Source organism: Columba livia, chromosome 5, assembly GCF_036013475.1.
Source record: "Columba livia isolate bColLiv1 breed racing homer chromosome 5, bColLiv1.pat.W.v2, whole genome shotgun sequence".
Classification (NCBI taxonomy): Eukaryota; Metazoa; Chordata; class Aves; order Columbiformes; family Columbidae; genus Columba; species Columba livia.
This window is the reverse complement of record NC_088606.1, coordinates 5,198,929-5,220,232: the sequence shown is the minus strand read 5'-3', so window position 1 is coordinate 5,220,232 and position 21,304 is coordinate 5,198,929. Positions and strand designations below refer to the sequence as shown.

The following is a 21,304-nucleotide window of genomic DNA, read 5'->3' as shown; positions in this document are numbered from 1 at the left end:
AAACTGTCCCAACAGGTGCACTGTCTGCAAACTTCCCCTGAAGATACAATAAATTGACTTTTCAGGGCAAAATAAAGCATCCCCGGGATCCCGCTCAAGCACATCTGGATGATGCTGACTCTCAGGTGACAACCCACTACCAGAAACTGTCACCCTGTGGTCACTTCACTGTCCTGAGGGTTTTTAGTTCTTCAGAAGACCCCACAACTCCAAGTCATGTGCCTGACAACTGCTGACATATCCTGCTGACAACTGCTGAAATATTGCTTATGTCAAGCAATATTTAAGTCTTTTTTTTTTTTCTGCATGAGGTTATGTGTTAATTTTACAGAATCCTAAGGCTGCCCAGCAATAATCTCACTTCCTTACTAGATATTGTAATATTTTACGTATTTTTCACTACACGCTCCCCCTCCCTGGTCACCTTTGAAAAAGTGGTCAGCACCAGCCTTCTCCTAATCAGCAGACAAGTCAGTTTAATTATCACTACCCGGTTTTGCTGGAACGGAGCTCAACCCAGCTCCTTTCACACATTCCAAAGGCAAGTTTTTTGACCCGCCTGACTTAAACAAGGTCAAGAAGCCGCAGTTCTCCAGTGCTTGAAGCTGGGACAGCGTCAAGATTGTTCTCCACCACTTTGGGATGGGTCTGTAATCGTAGGACTGAAATACCTGCCAGCCCTTCCCGCCTGGTCCTCCCCAGCAGCCTGCACAGGAGGCAGGGGTTGCAACCTGCAGCCACAAGGCCCCTACAACCATGTCCCCCCCATTGTGGCCTTGGCCCTGCCCCTGCGGGAAGATGTTTCCACCTGTGCTGGACGCCCCAACAAGACTCCCACCCCGGCTGCGATGCCGGGATCCACAGCAGACCGGTGCAACCGCTCCCATCCACAAACCAGAGCCCCGCTGCAGAGGGATTTATCCCGCATTTATCCACAAATGCTCTTTCAAGCCTGAGTGCTGCCAGAGCTTCTTTGCACAGGCGGGCATGCTTTTCAACCAGCAGCGTTTAAAGGACGTTGCAGATTGCTGCGTAATCAGCCCACGGCACAAATCCGAGCTGGGGCAGCTCCCGAGATATCTGGCACACTTTGTCGGATGATAACAAGCTCCGCTCAGCGGCGCCGCCTCTCCCCCAGCCTCTGGCACCAGACGTACCTGATTTTCAGTGAAAACACAAGATACAGGCCTGGAGGGTGCCTATAAAGCAGCCACTGAAATGCTGCGGGAGCAGCATCTTCCAGCGCAGGGACCCTTCTCAAGGATGATCAGAACTGGAAAACACATCGACGTCGAAGCGCATCCAGCCTGGTGCCCAGTGTGCTCTGCCTCGCTGGGTTTTTTACAGGGATGATCCCATGCTGCTCCATCTCCTGCGAGTTCCCGGACAGTTTCACTTTCATTTTCACTTCCAGGTCCCACTTCCCGGCACCCAGTAGCCCAGCTGGGTCTTGCTTGTCACCGGGGCTGCAGGAGGGACACTCTGCAGCCTTTCCCTCTACCCACACGGGGAGAGAAGCGCTTTGATGCCCACGCACAGCTGACAGCCTGCAGCATCACCCACTCCTGCTAGTCCCTGGGCACCCCAAAAATCCCTGGAAAACAGCTGGCACTGTGATGACGGCCTACAAGATGGCTTAGGGATGTCACCTACCTGGATGTCCTGAGCTGAAGTCCTTGTCCCTCCACCACGGCTGCTAGGACAGCGGCACACATCCAAGTCTCCTCGTGGCCTCAGCAGTTCCCTGCGGTTGGAGAGCCTGGCTGCACGGCTGGAGAATCTGCGAGGCGGCCTCGGGTGCCAAAAATAAAGCTGGGAGGTCTGTGCCAGCCCAGTGGTGGGATTTCTGAGACCCGAGATCTCCTGGTGGGGAGGGTCTCTCCACTGACTGTTAGGACCCCTGAGCTTTCCCCTCAGCCATAGGGATCGCTGCTCGTATAGAGGAGACAACACCAGAGACCCAACCCGCCCGTAGCTCAGTGCACAGCTCCAGGACACCCCTCTAGGAAATCTCCCCGCGTCCTCCAGGAACCCCAAACCCGCTTCCGGAGCCAGAGCGCTGCTAGAGCCGACCCCACAAAGCGGGGGGCTCCCTGCCACCCCCCGCTGCGGGGACTCTCAGCTGCTCGGAACTCCCTGGTGCCCCCCTGCAAGATGCTTGCATCCCTCTGCCCCGTGCACCCCTCTGCCCCGTGCACCCCGTTTGCACTGCGCACCCCCCGGCACCCCGCACCCCGTTTGCACCGCGCACCCGCGCACCCCCCGCGGCGCGAGCCCCTGCCCTGCCGCGCGCGCTCCGCCCCGCCCTCCGGGAGGGCGCGAGGGGGTGGGGCTTCCCGCCCGCCGCTCGAAGGTAGGCGGGGCGGGAGAGCTCGCGAAGGAGGGGGGAGGCGGGCGGCGGCGGCAACCTAAGAAGCCAAAAGAGGCGACCCGCGGGGGAAGGCGGTTGAGTGACAGGCGGCGGCGGCCACTCGTCTGGGCGGATGGGCGCGGTGGGGGCGGGCCGGCGGGGAGCCAATGGGGAGCGCGCGCTGTCAGGAGCGAGCGCCTCAAATAATCGGGCTCAGCTGATTGTCCCCGGCAGAGAGTTGTTTGGCGGCGGGCGGGCGGGCGGCGCAGGCGGGAGGGCGGGCGAGAGGAGGAGGGGTGGCGGAGGGGGGAATCTCCCCTTTGTTGCATGGGGGTGTCCAGCCGGGGCTGAGGGGAGGGGCGAGGCGGGCGGCGGCCGTTGGCGGGTCGTTGCCTCCCCCGCTGCCCCATGAGCTCGACGGCGGCCCTGGCTGAGGGGGCGGCCGAGGGGGCCGCCGTGCCCTACGCGGTGGAGCTGGGGCTGACCGTGCTCCACACGGCGCTCTACGCCGCCCTCTTCCTCTTCGCCTACCTGCAGCTCTGGCTGCTCCTCTACTACCGGGAGCGGCGGCTGAGTTACCACACGCTCTGCCTCTTCCTCTGCCTGCTCTGGGCAGCCCTCAGGACCACCCTCTTCTCCTTCTACCTGCAGAACTCCCTGCAGGCCCTCCGCCTCCAGCAGCCCTTCGCCCACTGGCTTCTGTACTGCCTGCCCGGCTGCCTGCTCTTCTCCAGCCTCTGCCTCCTCAACCTCTATTTCGCTGAGGTGAGTTTTTAATTTGAGGGGGGGAAAGGGACAGCGAACCTCCACGCTGCGAGCCGGCGGGGTTAAAGGCGGCTTTACAGCCAAACTTGGGGGCGCGCAGGGGTGCGCCCTGAGGGCAGGTTTGGGGTGAGATGGAGGGGGTTGTGTGTGTGGAGATGTGCCCTGAGGGTGCTGAGTGCTCTGCCCTCAGGCTGGGCTGTGGGGCAGGGTTGGGAGGTGCAGGGGTGTGCCCTGAATCCAGGGTTTTTTTCGGGGGGGGTGGGGGCGGTTACAGAGATGATGCCCTAAATCCAGGCTTGGGGATGGGGAGGGATGGGGGGGCGTCAGCAAAAAGTGTATCCTGGACCCCCAGCGTGGGGGTGTTGGGGTGCAGGGTGTGCCTTGGATGCAGACCCATGGTGGGGGGGACACAGGCACATGCTCTGAATTTGGGGCTGGGGGGTGCAGAGATGTGCCCTGCTCCCGGGTGGGGCTTTTCCCTTTTGCGGGGTGGTGGTGCCACCGAGATCTCTTGGAGGACTGTTTTGCATTTTTTTTTTTAATTGATTTCCCCTTCTCTAAAGGGGACCAGAAAGTGGCAGCAGCAGGGGCTGCTCTGGCCTGGAGTGATGCCAACCATTACGTCACCAGCTAGAGCCTCTTCTGCTATTGTTGCTGCGCTCGCTCCTTCTCTCCATCTCTCCGCTCTGAACTGAGCTTGTTGTTCTGCAGCTTGTTGTCAGACAAAAAAAACAACCAAACAAAAAACAAACCCCCAGATCCCTCTGCATCCCCAGACAACAGCCTGGGGCTGGAGAGGTGGGACCCTTCCTAGCACAATGATCGCTACTGGGACAGCACGGAGCTGCTTGTTATTGTTGCTGAGCTGTATTCCTCCTTTTCTGGGTTTCTCATTACTTGTTTTGCATTTATTTTTTTTTATATTCCTTTCTCTACTCCTTTCACTTATCTTTTAAAGCCTTAGCTCTCCCCTCCCCTTCCTCTTCTGAATATTTTGTTTCTGCTCCAGTTTCTCGTGAGCAGCCTTTTGCTTGCCTGCCTTCCAGTTTGGTGACTTGTTTCATAAATAGGCAGTACTTTCCTTCCAGCTTTGTTGTTGTTGTTCCTCAGATTCTTTGCTCTGCGGCTCTCAGCTGTTTGCCAGCCTCACAAAGGAATCGCTAACACACAGCGAAATCGCTCCATCGCTCCGATGTGTCACCGATGGGAGTTATGATTTCATTTTCCCGAGGACAGCAACATTCACATGATAATGTGAGACTTGGAGCAATTGGGTTGTTCAGCTGTTTTGGTTCTTTCCCCTCTGACACAAACACCTGGAAGCTGGGGGTAAACTGCTCATTGCAAAAGCTGTTGGTGTTAGGTAGGCTGCCGATCGAGCGGCAGCAAAATAACAAATGGTGCATAGTGTGCATAATCCATCTTGACTGTTAAAGGGAGCCTGACCTACCGATTGCTCCAACCCATAGGTGTTTGTGCCTTCCTTTGAAGGCAAGCTGAGGAAGAGATCCCATCTTCTGGTGCCACAAAGTGGCTGGATTGCTGTTTTCTCCAAGTCACTGAACTTGACAGCACATTTGCCTCTTTGCAGGGTTGTTGAAAGGCTCCTTTAAAGAACAGCAAAGTAAATTAAAATAGGTTCTCAGGCTTCACTTCCTCCCACGATATCTGTTTTTCAGTGGACTCTGGCTGAATATACCCCATTTCTTCCTCCTTGAAGACCTAGAATCAAGGGAAATTGTGGCTGAGGAAGTCAGAGCTCAGGATCTAGAGTGGAGTAGGATAAAATGAGTTATTAAAGTGGGTTTGCATGCATAGTTACGGATAAAGTCTGACACTTGGCTGTCACAAGCAGAGTGGGTGTCCAGCGCTTGTGGTGTTTGTGGGTGATCTCACGGGGTGGTAGACGATGAAGAGCTGCAGCTCCAGAGCTTTGAAGAAAGTGCAGCTAGGTGGATTGAAAGGCCTTGGTGTTTTTCTGGCTTCCATTTTAACAAAGTAAATGATGCTGAGTAGCAATATTTGGCCTCCTCCTTTAGCAACTGCTAAAACTAGCCTGTTCTCCAGACAGAAGGGTGCCATGTGCTGGGAGCTGAGATGTGCCTGGCTTGGCTGTGCTCAGTGCTTCTCTTAAAGCACCAGAGGAGTTGTGTTAAGGGGGCTTAGGGTGTAATTAAACAAGAATTGTCACTACCTGGAGGAAGAAGAGGAGCTTTGGTGGAGCCACAGCAGTTGAGCTGAAGTGGCTCAAGATCTAGAGATGTTTACAAGTGTGACCTCAAGCAGAACCTGCTGTGGATGGCCTGACCGTTCCCAGTTCTTCAGGGCCCATTGGCAGCAGCCTGCAGAAGGACACTGAGCTGCTGCTGCTCCAGGGATGGCATCTCAGCCTGAGATGTTCTCAGATGAAAGCATAGGCTGCTTCTGTGTGTAAGGCCTGGCTAATTGTCTTTGTACACGGTGCCTCCTTTATGGAGATGCTGGCATCTCTCTGAACAGTGGAAGAAAATCTGGCCTGGGCTATGTTATTTGAGCTAATCTTCCTTGATTTAAGGAGCTCCTCAGGCTATGTACAAGCTGAGGATGGAATGGTGCTGAGTGGGGAAAGAACTCCAGGAACAGCATGTACCCGTGGAGAACTAGCATTATTTTGCACTCCAGGCTGTTCTGCGGCTGAAATTCAAGCTCATGAAACTGTCTAGTGTACCTCCTTTCTGTGGGCAGAGATTATCCTCTTCCTATCCCCTTCTGGCCCCTGAAATTCTTGAGGAGATATGGAGGCATCACAAAACATGTGTAGGATTCTTGTTTGGTGGCGACAGTTTATTTTCATCACTGCCTTATTCCCACCTGGAACATCAAAAGGTGTTAATGCCTTTTGCTTGGTAGCATCTTTTCCTTTGTCCTTAAGTTTGTCCCAGAATTAGTTCCTTTTGAGGAAATTTGAAGTTTGAGGGAATTCTGATCTGATGTACCATAATCTGCTTCCAGTTTTGCCTCAAATGGGCAAAACAATGGCTCTGATATCCAACCTTTCTCTGCCTTGCTTGTGGAATAGCTCCTCTGCTGCCAGTTGGTTGTCTGCGTGAGTAACACTACCTTTCCCAAGAGTCTGCTAATTCCTGCTTTTCCCCCAGGTGATTGTCAGGAGTGCAGCATATGGAAATGTAGCCACAACAACCTACATTTTGACCCTCTCAGAGACCTTCTTGAGTACTTGGCATCCTTGCTGCACTTGGGAGCGTACAGTGATGAGTAAGGCCTTCTGCTGGAGTGGTGGCTTTGCTGGGCTGCTCTGTCAGACTGGTGTGGCCATAACCCTTAACCTGTCTGGGTTTCTTTAAGTGCTTCATCTCAGGAGATGACATCAGCCCATTTCATCCCTTGTTGCTCTAATTGCACTGGAGCAGACATGCATGGGAAGAGCATCCAGCCTGGGAGCTGTTTGTCCTTGCTATCCTGCATCTTCCTGCCTTCTGGAAAAGCTTCCCTCCGTTCTTGTGGTTTTCCACCTTCCTCATCCAGCAGACACCTAACACATGCTCTCTGCCTCAGAGGGACAGCTGGTAACGGGTCACTCGCACTCAAAACTGCTCCATCCCATAGCTGATGGTTCCCAAATGAACAGGTGGCTGTGGCAGCTATTCTAGGAAATCAGGGTACATGCAAGTTGCACCCTGTGTTTATGATGACATAGGATGATCCCGGTATTAGTAGGGATGGTGAGAGATCCTCCTCACAGTTCCAACTTTCCCTCCAAGGGGCGGGTGGGAGCTCAAACACTTGTTATGGGGTGTAATCCCAAAATAGTCTGTGCTCTGCTCTGGTGCTCAGTGGTGAGAGAAGGAATCTGTCTGTGGATGATCTTGCAACTGAGGGCTCTGTTTGTGCCAAGGCAGAACATGGTTATGTCTTATATCATGATTTCTCTATGGAGCGAAAAATACTTAGATTCCATCAGACAATGAGAAGTTTCTGTCTCTCCTGGATCTTTCAGATCTGTTGTGAATGGTTCTAGCAAAACCAAACTAAAGTGCTGTCTGAGGCTTAATGTTAGGGCTAAGGTCATGGCTTGTACAGTGGTCCTTGGAGAACATGAGAACAAGCCCTTAGCAAGTTTACTTTTCAGGCTCAGTGACGTGAGCAAGATATTTCATTTTGTGAAATGTATCCACTCTTGTCACAAAAACTGAAGCCTCCAGCACCACAGAGGACTTGGAGGTCTGTAGGTCTTCTTGGCCTCGCCTTCTTCCTGAGTCTCTGGTGATGTGAAGTGCTCAAAGGACTTGTGGCTTCAGAAAGACAACTGAGTGTTGTGTAATTGTTACAAAAAGCTTGCTTAGGAGTAAATGTTCTCAATCCTGCTGCTCTGGGCTAGCAGAGACCTCTGGTCATAGTTTTCAGCAGACAACTGCATGACTTTTGGGGCTGGCCTCAGCTAGGAGGAGCTGAAGGAACTCAGTTTGCAAAGGTTGATCCTAGCAGCTTGGCATAATGCACCTGTTTGAGGACAGGGCTACTCCTGAGCTCTCTGTGCTGGTTTCTTCACATCGGAACCCTCTACATCAGCTGTGCTTGGGTTTTGAAAGCAGCAGAGCTAGTCCAGTGCTGAAAACCTTGCAAGGTTGTCTCATGGTTAAGAAGAACCCAAAGGTGCTTTGTGAACACTGCTGGTGTCACCTACTGACCCAACTCCTATGAAGAAAATGCAGCCTGCAGATGAGTTACCATGTCTTAATAACTAAAACCACTGCAAACTGAGCGATGCTTTTTTTTAATCTGATAACTACAGGACTAAATAGCTGGGGGCTAATAAAAGTGAAAGACTGGTGCTGTGGTCTCACTGTGCTTTTCATGGCAGCAGCCCAAACGTGAGTCTCAGGTTGCTGTTGTACTCTTAACCCTGAGATGGCATTGTGTGCCTGAGTCCTCAGAGCTCAGGGCTTTATGGGAGAGTTTTGGGACACTGTTTTGCCCGTGGCCACTGCAGCTGTGGAGGTCAGCACCTTATTTCTGTTTGCCAGCAGCATTTCCCTGCTTGACTGAGGGCCTGTTCTCACCCAGGGTAGAATACAAGCCAGGGACTCTGCAGGGCTGTAGTTAAGGGCTGCTCTTCTGGGAGTTGGAGCAGCAGTACAAATACATCAAATGGGTTTCCATGGGTGCTGAACCAAGAGGTTTCCCAGCTGGATGTCCTTGATGCTCCCAAAGTGTGTGAATGTAGCCTAAAGGCAAACTAAGGGCAGAGGAGGATTGGAGGATTTTTGTTTTGAAGTCATGGTCATTCCAAGGCCCAGGTTTCCTGTAATTCACATGAGCTTTGGGCCTCAGGGTGCATCATTCTGTGCTTCTCTGGGCTGGCACAGGCCAGGACAACAGGATAGAGGGCTTCAGCAACTGCTTGTAGTGCCTCTCTGGATACCTTCCTCTGCTGAGTTACCACATCTTATTCCCTGCTTGTGCTTCATGAGTTCATCCTCCCTCGTCCTGGGGAATAGGACCTAACAGTGTAACTGGCTCTCAGAACAGGTTTGCTGAAGCTGTCTGATGCCCTGTAGGAGGGCTTTCCAATGCTTGAAACTACTGTAATAGATTGACCCTCAAATCCTGAAATGCCTGTGGAAAGCCCTTGAGGTGCTGGAGTGAGTTGAGAGAAGGGAACAAGGCTGGAGCACAAGTGTGATGGGAGCAGCTGAGGGACCTGGGGGTTCAACCTGGAGAACAGGAGGCTTAGGGGGAGACCTTCTTGCTCTCTGCAACTACCTGAAAGGATGTTGTAGCATGGAGGGGCTGGTCTCTTCTCCTAAATAACAAGTAATAGGATGAGAAAAAATGGCTTCAAGTTGTGCTGGGGAGGTTTAGGTAGGATACTGGAAACAATTTCTTTCTGGAAAGGGTTTTCAGGCATTGGAACAGGCTGCCCAGGGCAGTGGTGGAGTCACCATCCCTGGAGGGGTTGAACAGATATGGAGATGAGGTTCTTAGTGACACTGTTTAGTGCTAGTGTTGGGTTAACAGTTGGTCTTGATCTTGAGGGTCTCTTCCAACCAAAATGATGCTATGATTCTAGGAAATCCTGTTAGTAGGAGCCTGACTTTTGGAAGCTTTGGAGCTTCATCACTACCTCAGTGCTGACTGGAAGGCAGGAGCCAAGAAATCCCACCGGACCAAAAAAAGCTGACTAAGGTGCCTTGTAAGAGATGAGTGATCCTTCACTGCAGCCATGGTCTGGAAGCTGGCAGGGAGGGCTCCTTGCAGAAGTGGTGAAACTAAACCTCCATACCACAGTGGTCTTGTGCTGACCCCACAAGTAGATCTCTGCTGGATCTGGCTAGCTGGCTCTCTACCTCTCCCCAAGTTCCTTCCAAGTCTCCAGTCAGGATGTGAGCTTTGTCCAAGGCTGTGACCTCAGCTCTGGCATCCTTCCTGGTGGGGTCTGTACTGGGATCTGTATTTCTCCCAGGGCAAAACCCAGTTCCATCTGTGATTGTGCTGAAGTGTGTGACAAGTGAGCTCCATGTTTTTCTTGCTGCTTGTCCTGACCAGGTGTGGGCACCACTTATCTGTCCCCTTGCAGCAGGACCGCAGTGCCTGTGTTTGAGCTGTGGCTTGGGAGTATGTCCACACCTCCCTAAACTGTCCACACCTCCTTAGCCCTGAAGTCCTGCCCTTGGATGCTTCAGCAGGAGCTGCCCTCCAGCCCAAAGGGACATGGAGGGTTTGCTGGTATACTGGACAAAGAGCACTGTAGGGCTGCCTGAGCATGAGCTGATGGTTTTCCAGCCTTCCCAACCCAAATAACTGGGGATGCAGACATGGCTTCAGTGCCCCATGGTCTGAGCAAGAAGCCTGTGAGCCTTTGCTTTGAAGCGCTTCCTTCTTGAGCAACTTTCAGCTTAAGTCTTCTAATCCCTTGTGTGGTGAGAAAATTCACAGAACCCAGATCTGCTCTTGGACAGAGTGTGTTTCTTTGAAGAGTGAAACAGTCTCAAAGTGACTGACTGTTGTCTGTTTATCTGTCAAATGTGCTATGCAGCTTGGTTTGCTGGCACTCCCATCTCTGGAGGACTTCCTACCATCTGAGTTACTTTTCAGGTGTGTTTGGCCTACAAACATCAGGGTGGAGGAGCTCTGAGCTCCAAAGGCTTGTTATAGCCTGCAGGTCCATAATCTAATACGGGAGGGCTATTTTAAATCAGCTATTTGTCTTGCTGAAGCTGCCTTCTCTAACAGGGAAGCAGAGCGTGAGGTCCTAAAATACGCAGCACAGAACACTGGGCAAAGTAGATGTATTTTTGTATTAACTTAGTGACTACTGCGTGCTGAACTCCCTGGTTTTTCTTCGAGTCCATAGGTGTGGTGTTAAAGTCCTTGTCACATATGGGATATTAAATATGTTTATGCCTATTGGACACCTATGTTTGGGTGCGTTTCTTGCTAGAAAAATAATACCAGTTTTTCTTGCAAGTGGGTCCAGTGCCGGACTTGGTACTAATAGATAATATGGAGCCCTTCAAGATGTCCAACTGGATGCTGGCTTCCCTGTTGTGTGTATATCTTTACTAAGCTTAAAAGAGAATGGTAGGCCGTGTTAAGTAATACTGTGCAAATCTTTCCACTAGGTCATATTCAAAGTGAAATGTGCAGCTGAATTCAACAAGTACAAGTAAGTGAATCTTTTCTAATGTTCCTCTCAAAGCTGGTTTAAGGCAGGCTTGTGCTGCAGTGCTGGAAATGGGAGCTTCAGGCCCCAAAGTGTGAGCAGAACTTCTGCCATACCTGGTGTTGTGCCTTGGAGCAGGACAGAGAGCTCCAAGGGCACCAAGGAAGCTAAAGCCTGTGCTGCATAGCCCCACACCTGTCCTCAGCATCCCAATACTGCTGTTAGCAAGCTAGATGAGCTCTTGGTCATTCTGAGCTGTCCCACCCTCAGGGTAAGATCTGCAGGGTAGGGCTTGAGCAATAGGTGGGACCTGTGTTTGTGCAGCCCAGGTGCTCCCTAGACATTCCCAGGGAAACCCAGGATGGAAAATGCAGGTGCCAGTGGCTTTCAATAAAGAAGTTGCAGTGATTGTGATGACTCACAGCTTATTGACTGAAGTTAATGCAGAGCTGGAGCAACACTTAAAATCTGCAAGATAAGAACCTGACTGTCAGAAAATGAGTCTTGTAACTCATGATGACTTACACTGCTTATGCATTATGAGAACAGCTCAAACAAATACTCTGCAGACTTGGGCTGTCAATACAACCCCTGAAACTTGCTGGAATGTCTGGTCTTTGTAGCAAGCAGATCACTGGGCATGCAGGGACATCCTCTTGCCTGATGAGACAGAGTGGTGGAGAATGACCCCAGAAATGTTTGACTTGAACTCCATTATTTCCATCCCCCATCTCTCCAGGGTCCTGTTGTATCTGGGCTCCATATTTACCAGCCTCCTCTACTTAGTTGTGAACTTAACTTGTGCAATGTTAATCCATGGTGAGGTCCCGGAGAACCAGCTGAGATGGACAGTCCTTGCCCGCGCTCTTGTCAACGACAGCCTCTTCATCCTCTGTGCCATCTCACTGGCTTTCTGCATGTGCAAACTGGGAAAGATGTCTTCAGCAAACGTCTACCTCGAGTCTAAGGTACGTAAATGCTTTGTCAGCTACACTGGAACTGCACAGTTACCAGCTGGATTCACAGCTGGATCTGTGTATACTTACTGGTGATACCCAAGCTACTCTTGCTTGAATACTCCTTCCAGTGTGGAGATGGCAGCTCTTGGACTCCTCTGTCCAGGAGGTTCACACTCCTGCTTTAGGAATGAAGCATCCTGTGTGTTTCAGAATACATTGTCTGCAGCTTCGGTGACACAATAGGAGACTGAAGAGCTGCTTATGCTTTTCTAGTTTAGAAGTATAATTAAATTCTGACTGGAAGAGAGGGTTCTCTAAGAGTAGCAGATTGGTTTTTCTGTAGTAAATTGTCATAAGGACAGTAGAGTCTGCAGCATATTATCTCTAGCAAATGCCCAACACAATTCTCTGTGGAGGGGATCCCCTCAGCACTCCAGCTTTAGCTGCCTGCTTGCTTGAGCTGGAGGCAGTGCTCACCTGTCCTGGATGAGATGAGCATCTTGGAGGGGAAGGAGAGGTTGCTGAAGGTCCTGCCCCAAGGCAGAAGGACAGCTGGGGGCCTGAACACACACAACTCATCTCAAGCAGGTAGTAAAGTGGATAAGCCACCAGCAGTCTTATCTTAGTGCGGCAGCAGCTTGCAATTAAGTGTGCACTTGAGCTGCCTCATCTTCCTCTGGGAAGCCACATCACTCCTGCCAAAGGCAGTGACTCCAGGATGTGTCCCCGGCCTGTTGAGAAGGGCAGACAGCAGTTTCTTGATAAGCCTGAAAATATTTGCAGGAAAACTTGAGCACCTGAGCGTAGTCAGGCTAAGGGAAGCCAGCTACCTGGCTCTGGTAATTCTGAGCTGCTGCCTTTCCCTAGTAACAGAGTTCCTCACCTCATCTGCTCTGTATTGCCACCTTCCAGATGTCAGAAGGTGGGACTCAGGCCTCATTTCCAATGTGCCCTCAGGTGAATTTCTGTGGGCTTAAAGCACTGCCATGCCTGGCTCAGGTGAGAGGCTGCCAGGAGTGTATAGCTCCTGGATGCTGTTGGATGGCTCTGTCCCATCTCAGGAAGAGGGTGACAAGCCACCTCGCAGTAGACACTGCTAGAAAGATATTCTGGAGCCAGGTAACTGCCTTGCCCTGGCTGGAGACATCTCCTTGCTCCTTAGCAGACCATCTTATGAGGAGCAGGGGTTAAGCCAGGAGAAGAGGAGGCTGAGGAGACCTTTTTGCTCTCTACAGCTACCTGAAAGGAGGTTGTAGCATAAAGTGGGGGTTGATTTCTTCTCTCAAGTAACAAGTGAATAAGATGAGAGAAAATGGCCTCAAGTTGCACCAGGGGAGGTTGAGGTTGGATCTTGGGAACAATTTCTTCCCAGAAAGGGTTGTCAGACATTGGAACAGCCTGCCCAGGGCAGTGGTGGAGTCACCATCCCTGGAGGGGTTGAACAGACACAGAGATGAGGTTGTCAGGGACATGGGGTAGTGCCAGGGGTGGGGGAATGGTCGGTCTCTATGACCTTGCAGGTCTCTTCTAACCAAAATGATACTATGATTGGCGTGACTGCTTACAGTGGCTGTGGTCCACTGCTCTTTCTTTAGAGTGGACAGCTGAGTGCAAGCTGAGAGGGAGGCCAGAGCTGTGCTGTCAAGGTTAAAGCTGAGCCTTTCTGTGTGAGAAGTCTGGATCTCTTAAACAGCAGAGAGCATGGGCAGCTGCCCAGAACCTGGGGGGTGTGGGCTGTAGGTGGCTGGGACCAGCTGCCTGCCTGACTCTTGTGACAAGTGTCCACAGAGGCTGCAGATTGTGGCCAGGTGATCTGAAGGGGGAGACACAGGAGCCATGACTAAGCTGAGAGCCTTCTCAAATCCCTGCTTACATGGGCCAGCTCTGACTGGCTCTGGATATTAATTAACTTATCAAGTTCACCCAGCAGTGGTTTATGAATGCAGTAACTTCCTCTAGTTACAAGCCTGAGGCTGCCTGTGGGGCCTCACTCTTGTACAAGCTCACCCTGAATATTCAACCTGACTGTCTGGTAAAGGTCTCTTGTATTTAAGTGCTGTCTCCCTTCCCTGCCTTGAAGGCGTCCCCTGACTTTGTCTTGTGGAGGAGCTGCAAAAATAGGGTGGGGATGAGCAGAAGTGTTACACAACTACCTGTAAAGGTTGTCCTGCCTCCTGAACTCCAGCTGTGAACGTGCTGACTCAAAGTAGGAGGTGCCTGGTGAGGCTGCTGCCTCTACCACTGAGGGCAGGAAGGTTGGAGTCATTTGATGCTTGAGAAGGAGGCTGTGCTGTTGGACTGCTGCCAGATCATGTACCATGGTCCTTGTCACCTGGAGACTTGTTTCATGAGCTTTTCTGCCTCTTATTCTGCTGTCCTAACAGTGCGGTGCTTTTGGTGGTGTTACAGGGTCATGTCTATTAGCAGCACTTTCACACTGACTCTTCCAAGACACTGTCTTGAGCAAGTGCTATAAAGCAAGGAAAATAGAGCTAGCACATACCTGTAGCTTGGATGTGGAGCAGGTCAATGAGATGAGTTTCCTGAGCAGATTGTTTGCCTAAATACAAAAGCAAGTCAGCTCCTGAGATGTTTGTCTGCCCACTTACCAGCTTCTGCTGTTTGGTGACTTGATGGCTACCAGTAGCTATTAAAAGGCTTCATGGGTGTATTTTGCAAAGAAATGGAGACACTTGCAGATCTTAAAGTAGCTTCTTCTCCCTTAGCTAGTTCTCTAGGAGAGGTAGGTTACTGTGACCTTTGTGTACCTTGTGCAACTGTCCCTCCGAGAGCTCAGTGTCTGTAACACTGGAGAGAGCTCTGTAGCAGCACAGGACAGCTTGCAGGAGGCAGAGACCTGCAGGATCTTGCCACTTTTTAGCTTAGTGCTCTCTGTTTGTTCCAACAGTGCTGGAGTTCATGTGCTAGGTCTTTCTGCCTGTTCTCAGAGTTGCCCACCCTGAATATTTGAGCTGCTTTTCTACACAAATGTGTTCAATGTCAGAAGTGCCAGACTGCTGTAGAGGGAATGAGCTGGGTTGGACATCCCTGCTGTAGGGTCTGATCAGGGAGGAGAAGCAGCAAGTTGGTGCTGCAGCAGCAAGTTGAAGGAAGAGAATGAAGCTGGTGAGGGGTTGGAGCACAAGTGTGATGGGAGTGGCTGAGGGACCTGGGGGTTCAGCTGGAGAACAGGAGCTGAGGGGAGACCTTCTGATCTCTGAACTGTCTGAAAGGAGCTTGGAGCATGGAGGGTGTTGGTCTTTTCCAAGTAACAACAGCATGAGAGGAAATGGCCTCAAGTTGCACCAGGGGAGGTTTAGATTGGATTTTGGGAATGATTCCTTAAAGGGCTGCCAGGCATTGGAACAGGCTGCCCAGGGTGGTGGTGGAGTCACCATCCCTGGAGGGGTTGGACAGACACAGAGATGAGGTTCTTAGTGCCAGGGTTGGATTAATGGTTGGACTCTATCTTGAGGATCTCTTCCAATCCAGATTATTCTATAAAGTTGATTTTTCTTAATGGTAGTTGGTTGGTCTTCTGGAAAGTACCACAGAATGGCAGTGGGTGGGATGGCATCTCTCTGGGCCACCAGTTTGAAGCTGACTGTTAAGATCCTGAGAATGATGCTCCTGTGTCTCAAGTCTTCCCTGCTCCCAGGCAATACCGGCTGTGTAGCTCTGCTACTGCAGTGAACTCTTCACACACAACTTTAACCAGCTCTGAATGTTTTAGTAACAACATACAAATGTTCTAGGTCATTCTTGCCTGCACAACTTCTTGTGCATTTGTTGGGGGGTGGGGAGGCCAGTTCTGTAGGAGGGTCTGTATTAAAGCTGTTTTTCTTCTTGCTCTAGGGAACATCTGTCTGCCAGGCTATTCTTGTGGGATCTGTAGTCGCTCTTCTCTATTCCTCAAGGGCTTGCTATAACCTGGTAGCTGTGGCCATATCTCCAGACAATGTTCCTGGTCCTTTTAACTATGGCTGGGACAACCTTTCAGACAAGGTAAGTGTCTGTGACCCCCAAGCCAGAGCTGGGAAAGTGAAAGGCAGTCACTTTACCATCCTGTGAGGGCATGTGTAGGGGAAAAGGGAGCTATGAGGAGGTGTCTGTTCCTCTAAATCCCCAGATGAGCTGGCTTCTTGCCTTCAGAAGCCCTGTGTGCTCTCTCTACCAGAGTAAACCTGAGTCTTCCTCTATCTGGCTACTTCTTCAGGAGGGATTCCTTGTTGTACCCTTCAGTTTTAGCCTGCCAGCTCTTCTTTTGGGGGAGAGGAGGAACAAGTCAACTGGAGCAGAAAAGCAATGCTTAATAAGGTGTGGCTGTGTGCAAGGAGAGTCCTTGGTGTGGGGAGGGAGCTAACAGTACCTTGGTAGCACCCTGAACTAGAACCTCACTAGAACCAGTAGCAGTAGTCAGGTGAGGGTTGCTATTCTGGTTTAAGGACTCCTGCCTTTGTAAGGATTTCTCTGTGTTCCTAATCCTAAGCTGTGTGCTATGTCCAGCTTTGGGAGCTGTGTAGCTCTGCTAATGGCTAGGATTATGCAGAGACCTTGAACTTCTGTCCACAGGTGCACGTGAGCAGTGAAGAGTATGTGGTGTTTGGAGTTGTCCTCTTCCTCTGGGAGCTGGTGCCAACGACGTTCGTGGTGCTTTTCTTCCGGGCTCAGAGACTAAGCCAGAACTTGGTAGGCCTGAGTAAACTGCTCTAGCTTGAGGAACTTTTAGGAAAGACAGAAATATTTCACTTCTGGCCTAACTGCTTTCTCTTTAACAGACTCCAGCAGGGATGGTCAATAGTCACAGCTACAGCTCCAGAGCCTACTTCTTTGACAATCCAAGGCGCTATGACAGCGATGATGACTTGTCACGGCTTGGGGCCAGAGAAGGAGGGTAAGTGTGGTGTTTGGGTGGGGGAAAGCACAGCTGCTGTTCTGCTGCCCTGGGTGGAAACAACAGAGCTCTTGGCTTCTGTGCTTAGGAGGAAATTTTGGTATAAGAAGCAGCTTGGGCAATGTAGATGAGGCAAGAAGCCTTCTGACTGAGCTTGGTTTTGTTCACAAGGAGCTATTTTTATCAGAAGCAACCAGCTCTGAGAAGTGGATATCACACTGGGTGCTCCCAGGTAGAAATATGCAGAGGGTACAGACAGGAGGCCTCACCCAGGAGGGCTGATCTTGTGGGGATCCTTCCTCAGCTGTGGGGATCCTTCCTCAGCTGTGGGGATCCTTCCTCAGCTGTGGGGATCCTTCCTCAGCTGTGGGGCAGAGAGCTTTTAAATAACCTCCAGAGGAGTTTCTCCACTGGCAAGTGAGAGCTGGTGAAGTTCTGGTGGGGGAGACAAGGTCCCTGGGAGCTGTCTGGGACAAAGCTCTGCAGGAACACGTGGTGTGGGGGGAATGGTCACGTATCCCCTGCAAAACTGTAAGGGGAAACCTGAGAGCCCTGTCCCTGCCTGGGGTGTAGTGAGGGGTTCAGAGGTTCTGGCTCTTCTTGGCCAGTGTTGTAGGGCCTGGAGCTATTCTCCTTGTACCCATTTCATCAAAACCAGGTTCCTCAGAGATGCTGCATGGATACCCTAATCTGTGCTAGTCTTTCCTAGCAGTGGGGACTAACTGCAGCCAAATTACTCCTCTCTAAGAGTCCGTGTCTGGTTTTTGTCTCTCCTCCCAGCTTGGCCACCCCTCAGTGCTCTGGCTGCTACGGGTCCCTGGCTGGGAATGACAGTTACGCGGTGGGTCCCCATCTCAGCGGAACCGCTACAGACGGTGCCCCCTTGCTCTTTGCCGCAGGCGGCTCGGAGATGAATAACCACCATAGCTCATACCCTGCACCGCAGAACTGAAGAGGCTGCGAGGTCCCTCTCTTCCCTGAAGTGGCATTCATGTATAGGATTGTAACCTGGTTTTCTCTTTCCTTCTTCCCTGAAGCATCTAACTCATCAACACAAACATTCCACTGCCTGCCGCAGCTGTAAGCAGGACTGAGCCTATGGCTGCAGGCAGTAAGCAAGAGAACTGTGACTTTAAGGTACCATGTAGCAAAGTGAAGCTGAACTCTCTGGAAGCTTTTTTTTTTTTGGTCTGGTCTTCAAGATGTTGGCAGCTAAATGCACCAGAGCTTCCTCACTAGAAAAGAAACATCAAATGCATATTTGCACTTTTATCTGCACACTTGGAAGGAACGAATCTTGCTCAGACTGTGCTTGGTCTGAGACTGTTCTAGTTACTCTTTTAATTGCACATCCATAGCTGGGAGAGGCACTGTCTTCCTGCAAAGACGTGTTCCGTGAAGTACTCTGCATCCTGACTCACTTGGGAGCGTGCAGCTCTGCTAACCGAGTGCGTTATGGGGAACGTTACAGCATTCTGTGCCATATTCACACCCTGCAGGGCTGAGGCCTCTGGCCTGAGTGTGGTCTTGCTCTGCTCGTCCTTGTTTCACAGGTTCCTGAACTGTCCTACCCAGGACTGTGGGTTCAAAGCTGAGCTCAAAGTGTGTCCTAGCAGAGTCCTCTGAGGGTGAGATCAAGTGTTCCTACTGGCATTAAGCTTGTGAAATTGTAAACAGCCCACTAGCTTCTGGTGGAGGAAGAGGGCTGGCTTGGGGGTACCTGCTGTTGAGTTGGGAGCAAGGCTTTTAGAGGCTGCTGCCTTCTGGGAAAGCTTTGAGCTGGAGCTGTCTCAGCAAGAGCGTGGGGGCAGCAACACATGTGGCCCAAAGCACATGGAAAACTGGGGCTGCTTTAATTGGGGGGTGGTGAAAGGCAGTCCTGCTCCCCCCTCCTCCTCACCCACGGTGGGGCTCCTGTTTCCCCCTCAGTATTAAATTGTGTTTAGCAGATAACCAAGAGTTTTAACCTGAATGAATGTGAACCAGTGGGATCTCTGCTGAGGTGCAGGAGGTGTCTGTCTGTTCCTGGAGACAAAGAGGGAAGTGGCAGATGCTGTGGAGATCTGCTCTCTGTGTTCCTCTCCCCTGCTGTGGGGCAAGACCGTGGGCCTGGAGATCCCCCCACCATGGTGGTGGCTGTGTCAGCAGGGCTGGGTGGTACATGCAGGGTTTGAGGGGGACAGGTCAGTCTGGAAGGATGTTTTTCTGTCTCTCTGTAACCAAAATAGCTAAGTTTTGCCTGCCCTATAGGTCCATTGGACTCTTGGAGATGAGGCTTGATGTTATTCCTGGCTTTGGCTGCAGGCTGGGATGGAGGCACTGGTCCAGGAAGGGCAGCTGCTCCCTGCTCTAGTGCCAACCTGAACTGGAACTGCTTTTAACCCCCCTAGAGCTGCTCCTGCTGCTCAAACCCACATCTGACAGTGAAGGACCTGGCTGGGTTGATGGAATTACCTGCATGTCGAGCTGTGCAGTGCTGCCTGGCCCTGGCTGTGGGACACTGGGCTGAGGTCTGGTGCTGGAGAGACCCTGAAGCCACCTCGGGTGTGAGAGAAACTCCAAACCCTGGGACAGCCCCGGCCTTTCCTCACTTGCTGTGTGCTCACTAGTATGGCCTGGTCACCTGCTCACCCCCCTTGCTTATGCTGAGCTAGATGTCACTTGTCACACAGAGACCACCCTGTCCTGGCTTGGGAGCCCCCTCCCCGCTCACCTGTGTCACTCTTGCTGCCCCCCCAAAAAAGGAGCAACCCCTGCTGCTTTTTGGAGAAGACTCCGAGATGACAACTTTCAGCACATCCCTCTTGCTCTAGCACTTGAACCTGAGTGTGCTGCTGTGGCGCTTCTGGCTGCTCCTGCCTTATGTGGTGTGAGGGACCTGTCCCTGTCCCTTGGCTGGGGTGCAGAAACAGGTTGTTCCATCTCAATCACTGCTTGACTTATGGCAAAGCTAATGAAGGACCTGGGCTCGGTGTGTTTGCCCTTCTTTCTTCTCCCATAAGTCACCAAAGACGTGAAGTGATGCTAGTGGCCCCTGTTCTTGCTTAAATTCCAAAGCACTAGGAGCACTTTAAGTTTTTTCTTTGGAGGGAAAGGAGTGTAGTGCAAAAAAAAAAAAAAAAAAAAGGAAGAAAATTTAAAAATAAAAACTAAAGGGCTACAGGCTCATTGTTCATATTGCACTGAAGCACACAACAACAATATGATCTTCCTGGCATTAGGATGGCAGGTCGGGGCAGTGAGTGTCGTTGCTAATGTACTCGTGAGTGACTGGCACAGTGGTTTGGTTTTATTCATTTGTATGGATGGCTGTTAATTTCAAAACTGACCGCTCCTCTTGGGGCTGGTCCCGTGTTTTACTGAAGTAATTTATAGCTGAGAAGTACAATGACTTTTTTAATGCATAGTTGCCTTTCATTAAACTTTTTTTTTTCTTTTGGTATGTTTTAACAGTGTTTTGGCTCTGCAGTCAGGCAGCAGCTGGCTGCAACAGGAAGCTGTGGCCAATGAATGTACCTATTTGTTCTTCACTAAACTGTAACCAAGCACTACTATGTTGAAATAATAAAATAATTAAAAAAATACTACTTTCTGTGCTAGGCTGCCAGAGGCCTGGCTGCATCTTGCTCATGGTGTGACCCAGCTCCAGATGTGGTCCTGCTCTCCCCCTAGTCCTGGCCAGGGATATGGTGGCTGTGCCAGTGCAGGAGCCCTGAACACCTGATTGTTCTGCTGGTTTTTGTTGGGCTGTGTTCTCCAGTGTGGCTGCAGCATCCCCGTGAGTCCCGTTCCAGTCCAGCTGGGTGCAGAGCACCCAGAGGTTTATGCGGGGGGTCCTGCAGTTCTCCTTGGCAGCATTCCTTCCCCTGCTCTCCCATGGTGTATTATCCTCTGATGTTTCTGAGGGCCCAGAGGGACACAGGGCTTCATCTTGTTCCCCAGCTCGTGAGGTACAATGTGCTTGAACCGTGTCCTCTCCACCTCCCTGCCGCTTCCCTTTCAGTGCTTAAAAGAGGCCCATAAGAAACACAGGGACAGACTTTTTAGCAAGGGCTGCTATGATAGGATGATGGTTGATGGGTATAAACTAAAAACAAGGAGATTCAGGCTGGACATGAGGAAGAAATTGTTGTCCCTGAGGGTGGTGAGAGCCTGGCCCAGGTTGTCCAGAGAGGTGGTGGATGAACCATCCCTGGAGACATCCCAGGCCAGGCTGGACGGGGCTCTGAGCAACCTGAGCTGGTGAAGATGTCCCTGCTCATGGCAGGGGTGGCACTGGGTGACCTTTGAGGGTCCCTTCCAACTCAAGCTGTTCTGTGATTCTATGATTCCTCACATACTGCTCCAGGAGAGCTGTCATCCTTCAACTGCTGCAACATAGAGCTGTAGAGGAGCTGAAAACCCTTCCCAGTAACTTGGTGCTTCCCTTATTTCCGTGCACAGATTTATCTGTGTGGCCTCGAGCTTGCTGCAAACAGCAGCAGCTGCTCTGGAGTGCATGGTGCATCTTCCTGCGCAGCAGCACCTGCCCCCACATGCATTTTGGGGGCTCTGGGGAAAAAAGCTGGGCTGGGCTATGGGTGTCTTCTATGGCAGTGCTGACCACATTTGAGCCTGTTTCCTTTGCCCCGGTTGCAAAGGCGGATGGTGCAATCAGGGCTGGCTCTGTCCCT

General features: G+C 51.3%; 2 protein-coding genes across 3 annotated transcripts in view; one reads left to right on the top strand and one right to left on the bottom strand.

Moving 5' to 3' along the window:
* TXNDC16 (thioredoxin domain containing 16) overlaps positions 1-2,247 on the bottom strand; it is a 44,011-nt gene extending 41,764 nt beyond the window's left edge. The window contains exon 1 of one of the 2 annotated variants that reach the window (XM_005506345.3): positions 1,654-2,247. The gene's annotated coding sequence lies outside the window, so the exon portion shown is untranslated. Of the gene's footprint in view, positions 1-1,157; positions 1,353-1,653 lie in introns of those variants that run through there. The other variant, XM_065063187.1, reaches the window with a different exon arrangement.
* Positions 2,248-2,621: 374 nt separating this feature from the next.
* On the top strand, positions 2,622-20,215 carry GPR137C (G protein-coupled receptor 137C). Its single transcript, XM_005506384.3, has 7 exons — positions 2,622-3,115; positions 10,738-10,781; positions 11,518-11,746; positions 15,593-15,742; positions 16,310-16,426; positions 16,516-16,631; positions 17,412-20,215. The coding sequence occupies exons 1-7, from the start codon at positions 2,759-2,761 to the stop codon at positions 17,581-17,583; spliced, it is 1,185 nt and encodes a 394-aa protein (XP_005506441.2). The 5' UTR covers positions 2,622-2,758; the 3' UTR covers positions 17,584-20,215.
* Positions 20,216-21,304: the final 1,089 nt, after the last annotated feature.